Source organism: Montipora foliosa, chromosome 12, assembly GCF_036669935.1.
Source record: "Montipora foliosa isolate CH-2021 chromosome 12, ASM3666993v2, whole genome shotgun sequence".
Lineage (NCBI taxonomy): Eukaryota > Metazoa > Cnidaria > Anthozoa > Scleractinia > Acroporidae > Montipora > Montipora foliosa.
The window spans coordinates 10,367,516-10,377,515 of NC_090880.1; the positions used below are offsets into that span (position 1 = coordinate 10,367,516).

At 40.5% G+C, this 10,000-nt stretch overlaps 1 protein-coding gene across 1 annotated transcript in view; it reads left to right on the forward strand.

Moving 5' to 3' along the window:
- The first annotated feature begins 5,667 nt into the window (after positions 1–5,667).
- Positions 5,668–10,000, forward strand: part of LOC137979228 (MAPK/MAK/MRK overlapping kinase-like) — a 42,623-nt gene continuing 38,290 nt past the window's right edge. The window contains exons 1-5 of the mRNA XM_068826439.1: positions 5,668–5,848; positions 5,934–6,048; positions 6,370–6,459; positions 8,735–8,805; positions 8,953–9,031. Coding sequence (XP_068682540.1) covers positions 5,842–5,848; positions 5,934–6,048; positions 6,370–6,459; positions 8,735–8,805; positions 8,953–9,031 — 362 coding nt within the window. The 5' untranslated portion in view covers positions 5,668–5,841. The remainder of the gene's footprint in view (positions 5,849–5,933; positions 6,049–6,369; positions 6,460–8,734; positions 8,806–8,952; positions 9,032–10,000) is intronic.

Consider the following 10,000-nt stretch of genomic DNA (forward strand, 5'->3'; position numbering starts at 1 on the left):
GCTAAAGAAACAAAGAGGAAAACAAAAACCAAACGAAGAACACGAAGACAGCGACGATGCTGAAGAGTGTGAAGATGTGAGTCACCTTGCGGGTTCATCGAGCCAGGAGTGATGGCAAATCACACGTCCATCATAAACGAAAAGATATGCCCGAGCCGCGTTAGCTATTGGATCGCGTTGATCACGCCCAATGGTCCAACCAGTCCGCTTGCTATTCATCGTGCCTTGCTGGAGTGCAGATTGGACGTATTTACAAATCAGGTACGAAAAAAAAGCTTACAACACTCATAAGCTACATTAAAAGGGTCAACTTTAAAACTTTAAACTTTTTAAAAGCAGTGAATAGGTGAAGATACAGACATAAATAAGTGTGTCTACGTGGATCGAAATTAAATGTCTGTCCATACTTATATTGTTGGGCCAGCTTTCTCGACCTACTTAAATGTAAACGTGCCCTGTCGTGAAGGGAAAGAAAGCCTTGCAATGAAAGAGCTATTCAAAGTTCTTAAAAATCACATGAACACTTTCATGGCCAAGCCGGTCCAACCTTCATACCGACATTGCTTTGAAGATGAGTTTGAGAAGTTTTGGGTGAGGCGCATTCACAGGATATCGAGGAATGTGGCGCCGAAAACGTTGTGAGAATTTGTATGGTCGACCACTCGTTCCAGTCCAGTCTTTCGCTGGCCATGGGGAAATTACCGGAGGCAAGGTTGGCCATCGACCAATTCGGTTTTCGAGGTTACGACTCTGCATCACAGATGGCAAAGGAAACCGGCATCGAACAAGCGAGGCTCTCCGATAAACTTACTCCTTATAAATGACATCGCCATCGCCATGAAAAAGCTCGAATACGCTCTTTGCGGTGGAAAAGTGTATAAGAAGAAATGGAGGCGTTCATCAACAGCTTGGCAGCAAACGAGACATTCAAGGACGGACTACTCAAGGACATAAGAAAAGTCAGCGAAATCCTTTCCAACCCACACTGCGAGGTCATTAGGCCCCTCTGCGTCGATTACAACTTGATCGAAGTAAACGATGCCCAATGCTGGTCAATTAAGGATAAACGTTTCGTTGACAATGCAATAGTCGACAAGGATATCGGCCACATCACACCGCGAGCGTTTTCGCCATACGATCCCACCAAAGAGCCAGACCCGAAATATTTTTAAAAAATTTTTGAAAACAGCCTGAGTACCGTCGAAGTCCTACTATTTTGCGAGGATTTCCTGGAGCTGTTAAATAATAACAAGAAACGCCATAAAGACAACGTGCCGTGCCTGGTCGGTGCTGCAAACCGTAGCAAAACGAGCTTGTTTCAGCCTATCCTAGGTTTGATCCACCACCCCAACGTGGTGACGATAACGAAACAGCGTGTGTTTAACAAGGCGATGATTAATCGCTTCACAGGGGTGATCTTCATAGATGAAGGTTGTCCCTCGACACCTGACATCGACGATTGGAAGATACTTACTCAGGGCGGTTATATGGCATGCGACGTGAAATACAAAACAGCAAAATCGTTCATCCACTGTTGTTAACCGCACAAAAGCAGCTCCAGTTTCACCCAGAGGATCAGCCTGCCATGGATAGGAGATTGAGAAGCTACACCTTTTAAGAGTTTGCCCAAGCCAAGGAAAAAAGCCGCAGAGTGGCTTCGCAGACACCCCATGGAGTGTGTCGTGTGGGCCTCCAAACAAGCAAGCACGTCAAGCGACCGCAACGAGAGCTCCGAAAGTAGATATAGTGACGAAGAAGACCTAGAATCGCAAGTGGACGATGGAATCTTCAAAGAAGAAGAGAAGGACGCTCTGCGAACACTCGACCTCGTAGATGATGACTGTCATGCCGAAACAGTCCAAATGGTGACGAAATGGCCAGTTTAGGCGAAGACGGCAGTCAAGGCGACTCTGACTCTGACCAGGGTATCAGAAACTTGAGGCACGCTCTCGACCAAACGTCCACGGGCTCCCTTCCACACCGAAAAGTATCTCATCTACTTCAAGTGCGGCTCGAGGAACTCGAAAGAGTGAGGCAGGCGGAAGAGAACAGGCACGCATGTCTAGAGGTGTCACCAGAGAACACGCCGCACTGCTCCCTAGAGATCTGTCGGAGCCTATGCCTAGCCAGATTACCAACGACCTGGAGGTGCACCGGCGCGAGGCTCTCCGCGATGAGATAAAGAGAAAAATGCAGCGAGCAGTGGAGTCATTCGCGAACCCGTGGTTGGTACGAACTGAGAAAGAGTTACAGGAATGCACAGTCAAACGGAACGGCTCAAACATTGATCAGGAAAATATGCATCTATGCAGGCCTACCGAGAATTTTTGAAAGATAAACTAAATTTCCACCGTAATCTCGGTATGCTGAAGTGCGAGTTCGCCCTAGATGGACGCAGAAAATGGTGCGTGTCACAAGGCCTACTGAAAAAAGGCCAGAGGCATTTGGTCACCAACCTTTTCCAGTGTCTTCCCATTGCGGAGGATGTGTGCTAGTCGATGGGGACCGACGAAGATGGCAACGAAGCAGCTTCCCCAGGCTACAGAAGCAACACAATTGCATTGCAGAATGTTCCGTATCAGCGCGGAGACAGCAATGGCCAGGAAATGTTCATCACGCACGTCCCGAGTTCGCAGCTGCGCCGTTGCTATGCAGCTACACCACTTTCGTCTTTCTTGCACGATCTCACCATTTCAGAGGACCTCATGCGGACCAGCATTTCGCAAAAAAGACCCGAGTCTGGTGAACGAACTCGAGTTGGCAATAAGAAGCTGCGGAAAAAAATTCTGAGCTATTTTAGCCAGAAGTAAAAGTAGAGAAGCCACTGACGTAGGATGACTTAAACCTTTGTAAAACCTCCTTTGTATGCACCTCTGTGCCTTCGGTCCCATGTAATTTTTGAAGACACTCAAGGGCCTTTACAGCCAATTTGCGTGTAAGACCGACTTGCTCACTGATCTCGTTTTTGGTGACCAAAACAAAGTCGCACTGAGATTTTAGCAAAGGCCTCACGAAATTAATGTAGCCGTCAAGTATTTGCATGCTTGTATCTGTCAGAATCACAGAGTCAAATTCGTATTTTCCCGCAGTCTTAACGTCGAAACCGCCATTCAGCTTTGCTGCCTTTACCATTTCAACTGTGAGATATTGATAAGTCTTGGGACGCGATCCTTTCATCTTGATGAACAAGTAGGTGGCAAAAAAAATTGTTGCAAATGTCAAGTCAGAGGGATTTACCTTCCCGGGGTCATTTTGGCGCGTCTTTGCGGTTTGTTCGTAGCGAGGCAAGTGAAACAACACGACGTCTAAGAGCTCTTCCATGGTAACCCAGTGACCCCTGGTCTCTAATGTCTCGACATCGAGATCTTGCGTCCATTGCAATCTCATCATCTTTGCCACTGTCTTGCGCACTCTTTTGATGTACAATTCCGTGGCAAATAATTTTCTTAGAACTCCATCCGATGCACCGTTGACCTTTCTGAAGTCTATCAACTCCGAAATGGCGTCTATGTAGCCCAATCTCCCGCCATATCCAAGCTTGCACTCCTCTTGTAGATAGTCAATGAACTTGAACAACGGGCTTGGAGGACACACGTCAGGCTAAAATCTATTACTCGAAATTTAATTCCTCCTCCTCTTCACAGCAAAACTTAAAAAATTTCAAGCATCTATTGACAATCTGCTGAGCGGGACGATCTTTCTTGTAACCGCCGCTACTTCCAGAAAGCCAAGTCGTAAATTGCTCGCCTATTTCACTGGAAGGTGACCGTGAGGAAGGCATTGATCAAGCGCCGAGTTTTGAATGCATAGACGATAGAGTTTGCGGCAATCTTCAAGTCTACGCGGGGTTTTCCGTCGAAATAAAGAACCAACTATGCTTGTTGTTGACGTGTTTTCTACACCCGCATTGGCTTTGAGTGTCGTGCGTATTTGAATTAAATCGCTTTTCGTAAAATGTTTTGGATAATTAACATTGCAGGTACTCCTTCATTGCACGCTTTACTATGACATATCTATTATTGAGGGTAGAAGCGCGATCCAACGGTTTCGTAATGTACCAGAAAATGAAATAGCAGCTAAAAAGAAGCAGGCAAAAAAGAGAACAATAATTGTTCCTTGGAAACAGCTCAGAAAAGACCAGACATTTTTCACAAAAACGTACGTTTTCACGCTGAAGGGAACGTTTTCCACAAATTTGTACTGTTAGATAATTTTTGACCAAATGATAATCTTGATGTCATTATCTTTTTACGACTTTTTCTCCAAAATTTCTCAAAAACCATTTTTCACAAAAACGTACGTTTTCACCCTGAAGGGAACGTTTTTCACAAATTTCTACTGTTAGATAATTTTTGACCAAATAATAATCTTGATGTCATTATCTTTATACGATTTTTTTCTCCAAAACTGCTGAAGTCACTGCCAAAAACCATTTTTGACAAAAACGTTCGTTTTCAGGCTGAAACGAACGTTTTGTACAATACTAACAGTACTCACGATCCCTACCCTACTTACCAAACAAACAGTATTAATTTACACGATACAAAACAATGATGCAAGAAAGAAAGAAGATTAAAAAAAGCCCTTTGCAACACAAAAAGTAATTAGATTCTTTGAATTACAAGTCGTGGGATTGTAATGTGAGAGGAATGGGTGGAAGCCTTCTACTTTAAGGGCATTGACTGCGTGTTCTACAGGTCCAAATGTAATACCTCGCGACCAAAAATAAAAAGTAGTGATTCTTGTTTTGCATCAATTGAGGCTTTAGACCAACAACTAATGATGGTGACATGTCCAGCGTAGGAAAAGCTTTGTCACGAATCACCCATTCCTTAAAAGCTTCCCAAACACGGGTCGTTACGGTGCAAGTCCAGACTAAGTGGATGAGTGATTCCTCTTCCCGTTGACAGAAACTGTAGAGATCGTTATAAATAAAGTTTATTTTTTTCAGAAAGTTATTGGTGGCTAATCGCCTGTGAAAAAGCTTAAATCGAAATACTAAAGTTTAGAGATTTTGGTACATTCGAAGGGTTTTCGATACACGGCCACCCAGTCAACAGTTTCGTTTGGTTCAGTTAGGCAATCTGCCGACCACTTCATCTGACTATTCAAGGGCTGTTTTCTTTTTTTCTTTTCCACAAACTTTTGCTGCACTATAATTATAATTATAAATCATTACAGTTGTCAAAGCAGGGATAAAACGAAATACAGACGAGGTTCTATCAAACAATCGGAAGTTTGAAGGACAGAGTTCTTTAATTTATTCAAATTTGAACTGAGTTCATGTCAGAAAATATGCTAAAATAACAGAGTTTTGAAAAATTTCTTACGTGACAGCTAGACTTAGGTCGTGGAAAGTTAGAAAAGAACGAACACTGAGAAGGTTACTCAAGGTAGCCTCGTTTTCATGTTGTGCTTATGGATGGTATATGGTCTCTGTAAAAAATTGTATCTTCCCCTTCTTAGATGGTTCTAGACTTTTGATATGTTTATTCATGTACTTTTCTGAGATCAATGGTGAAGAAAAACCTTCTCTTGCAATTTGTAATGGGTCAAGTAAATATACTGACTGGACTATAATGTGTGGGCCCAAGGCGCTCGAATCTTGTCTCTGTCGTCTCCATAGCAACCACGTTACGCAAACTCAGTGGGTACAGAACACACAAACTTCCAAGGTTGAGCGTAGAATGTGCCTTTCCCGGACGATAGAACCATAGGTGTTTCTAATTGCACGCAAGCGTTAATCGCATTTACCTGTTTGAATTAGGTTTCTGTGCTTTATAAGGACGTGACCTTCGATGAATAATGACTTTCTGAACTCACAAACAGGAACAAAAAGAGATGCAAAGTAAGTCAATTTAACTAAGGTTATTCTGAGCAAAGCGCACATAATTTTTAGTACTGTGCGTAATTGTTGTTTCTTTTATTGAAAGAATACCGTATTCTTGGAAAAAAAGGAGAAGGGACATTCTCCGAAGTTCTGAAGGTTCAAGACATTCAGGATGGGACCTATTTTGCTTGCAAAAAAATGAAGCAACGTTATGAAAGGTATGATCAGCCTCATGTGGCTTATGACATTTGCATTATTGTGTTTGTTTAAAAAGCCGAGGTGGCTTCTGTAGCTTTTATTAACAGCATTAAATTCATCTAGTGAACAAGCTTCCCCATACCCCTTTTCAACACTAGTTTTTTCGGTTTTATGACGATCGCTTGAATACCGCTTTGTTTTTTTAGCAAATAATTATACCAAGCCTGGAATATAAAAGTATTCTGTTGAACAGCTAAATACAACTGTGCATTGTGTACGTATTTATTACATGTCAAAAAGGTTTGTTTACAGACATCAGTGCCTATGTATTTGTGTTGCAGCATTGATCAAGTGAACAATCTCAGAGAAATCCAAGCTATGAGGCGATTGAATCCCCATGGAAATGTTGTTGACCTCAAAGATATCATTTTGTAAGTAAACGACGAGGGCTCCGTAAAGCTTTAAAGCTAACGTCCTGTTTTGCCATTTTCGTAATGAATTGCCTTCAGGAGCAACATCCCCCCTGCATTGCTTGACCAGTTGAAGTTTGGTTGTTAAAATATGATTTCTCAGCTCCCCCTTCTGGAGCCAATTTTGCCATTCAAAAATCATATTTCAGGTGATTTTATTGCTGCTTCCCCTTTTAGTAGATTGCACTTTTTTCAGAAAATTCAGAGAATTGAGAAAATTGTATTTATATATGAAAGGGTCAGAAACCTTCTTAATGCCTTCATGAGAAAATTATCTATTGACAAAACCTGGATATTTTTGGATCAGGAGGGACTGGAGTAGACCTGAGACCAAATTCAGCAGAAACAGAATTAAGGTTGTCAGTTATTGGGACAACACAAACAACTACGAGTGGTTTTGGTTGAACTGAGGGAATTAATTCTCATGATCATAAAGTATTAAGGACGATGCCTACTAACATTATTGCGCATACATACTGCGTATCTCGAGATACTAGAGTTTCCTTTCCGTGATGCTTACTGATACAGGGATATTTTTGTGCGGTTTAAAACTATCTGGGAGAAAGTAGATCTTAGTAAGTGCTCTTGGTATCCAAAAAGAAAATTGGGGGTAATCATGCATTTTTCAGAGATAATTAAGCTTCAATTTGAGAAAGAACGTCATAAATTGCTTTGTATTTTGAAGCTTTTTACAAATATTATTCACGAAGTATCTTTGGAAAATGCGTGGTTACCCCTAATTTTCTCTTTGGATTTCAATAACACTTGTTAAGATCTACATTTCCTTCATAATCATAAACCGGGGCAAAAATGCCTTTGAATTAGTAGGAACCGTCCTAATAACTGCTGTAAATAGTCAATACATCACAACCCTGGAAGAAATGTAACCCCAAAACCCTTTTTGGCCCAGATGAATTATTGTGTCATGCTGAGCAAAATGGCACATAAATTTTGGTTTTGGTCAAAACTGGAATTTTCTATGAATTTTTAAAATCTGGTGTTTCTTCCTCTCCCCTGAAAACAATGTTGAGATATGGCACTGGGTTATTTTTATGTTGGCCCAAAAGGGACATGCGGCAAATTAAAGAGTTGCTGCAAATTAAAGAATGTTGCTGCAAATTAAAACATCAAAAGTATGCGCACGCACTGAAGGAAGGGCAGATACAAAACACAAGTCACAGGTCATTGTTTTAACAATAAAGAACATATCCGAAACGTCCATTAAAGCTAACCTTAAGCTTAATTAGGCCTAATGTTTGCATTTGTAAACAGGTAGGGTTGTCTCTGTATTGCTAAAACAATGACCTGTGAACTCTGTTTTGTACCTGTCCTTCCTTCAGTGCGCGCATACTTTTGATGTTTTAATTTGCAGCAACATTCTTTTAATTTGCAGCAACTTTATTTTATTTGCAGCAACTCTTTAATTTACATTATGTCCCTTGTGGGCCACCATATATTTGTGCTTCTTTCTGTACAGCATCGTGTTGGATGGGGCATTGTTTACCAACATGAAAGCAGATTCCACCCTTGAATTATTCGAAATGTTTAAAATATATTCCATCATGAAAGGGAAGTTGTTATTGTTTAAGTACAGTATTGTCTCAAAATATCACATGGGTATGCTTTTAATGATGAGTTTTTTAACCTTACATCACTTTAGAAGTCCATGGTGCACGTACAGTGTACCTCATATTCCTGCTCAGAATTCTGTTATTGCCTTCCCTGGAGAAGCATTCCCCTTAAATTAGACTGAAAACATATTGTTTTCTACCAATTTGTAATCCTGTTTGCCAGTCTGGTCCAGTTTTGTCAACAGCCTGAAATGCAGGGCAAAGCTTTTAAAAGTGTTTTTCCAGAGGTAAATACCTGTATTGGCTACATGATTTGACCATTTTTGGTGTCTCTCTGGCCCTCTCAATACCTTTGGAGTAAGTAAAATACAAGATTACAGGATGTCTGCACATTCTTCATGTTATGGAGTATTAGGCAATTGACATCCTTGACCAAATTTCTCTCTAAACACTCACAGTGGCCTGGCAATGGGCATGTCATCCATCCATTCCTTCCTCCAAAGTCAAGGTAAAAATGTGGTTAAATCGCCATTTGCATGATTCCTAGGGTTTGTCCCAATCGCAACTCTGTATTTTCTGGTGGCCTCATAAATTATTATTTTTGCTCTAAAATCAATTGCAATAGTTTATTTACTTTGTTGATTAATTGACTGTACATGTTTTAGCGATAAGAAGAGTGGAACATTAGCCTTGATATGTGAGCTGATGGACATGAACTTGTATGAGATGATTAGAGGTAGGGCTGCTCTAGAATTACTTGAATAACCATCCATTAAATGTAGACTCAATAATGTGTTGTTAATTTCCAAGCAGTGTGTTGTTGTCATCAGTAGGAAAATGAAAGACTAATATTGTAATAATATGGGCTTGATTTTGTTTAAAGGGCGGCGCCACTACATTTCTGAATCCAAAGTTAAGAATTACATGTATCAGTTATGCAAATCAATTGACCATATGCACAGGTAAGTTAATGTGTGTGTAATACATTAATAATTATTATCACCCATGTTTATATCTTTCCTTTCTCATTGGACTTCCTTCCTTTACTAATAGACAGACTGTCTTAACCCTCCCCCTTTACTTGTCCCCCTTTTCTTCTCTTATGTTGTTTAGGTGTATAATTTGTTGTTGTTTAGCTAACACATCTCTTCAAATTCTTAGTGATTTTGGCTTTTTGGGATTTACCATTAGATAATGTGCTGCACTTTTGACCAGAATGCACTGCGCAGTGAATTCAAATGCATTGCTTTATGGAGCTCAGCCTCACCTTGAGCAAGATTCACAAAACACAATGAAGGATGTTTCTTGACTTTTTAGTTGTAAAGTTTTTGAAACTTGTTTCCTATCTTGCATTTCTGCCCCTACTTTCAAACTGATGATAAAAGGTTTGGTGAAGCATTTTAGAATAATATAAGCGATATAAAAATAGAACGACATTCTGATGACTCCATATGTCATCATTGTCAAGTTTGAAGTACATGATAGAATTGATTGAATAATTATATAGTACAGTAGTAGTAGTAGTGTGAAAATATGTAAGGAATTGAAAAGGGTGTGTAAACAATTTGGCGCGAATTGAATCTGATTGCGTGTTAATGAAGTTTTTGTTTTATGTTCCTGATGAACAGCGTATCTCGTGGATTAGACAGGCAAACTTTGTGCGGCATTTCTTTAGAACTGTAAATTGGTCTTGTAGATTAGTTGGTTGCAGCCTGTGTTCTTCTTTAAAGTGTTTACCAATAGAAGAATGTTTGTGTTCGGCGATGCGTTGAAAGAGGTGTCGGAATTTGCGCCCAGTGTTTACTAGTAGAAAAATCATTGACGACATCAAAGGTACCTCTTTCAACACATCGCTAAACATGAACTTTCTTCTATTGGTAAACACTTGAAAGAAGAACACAGGCTGCAACCAACTAATCTCCTGTACAAGA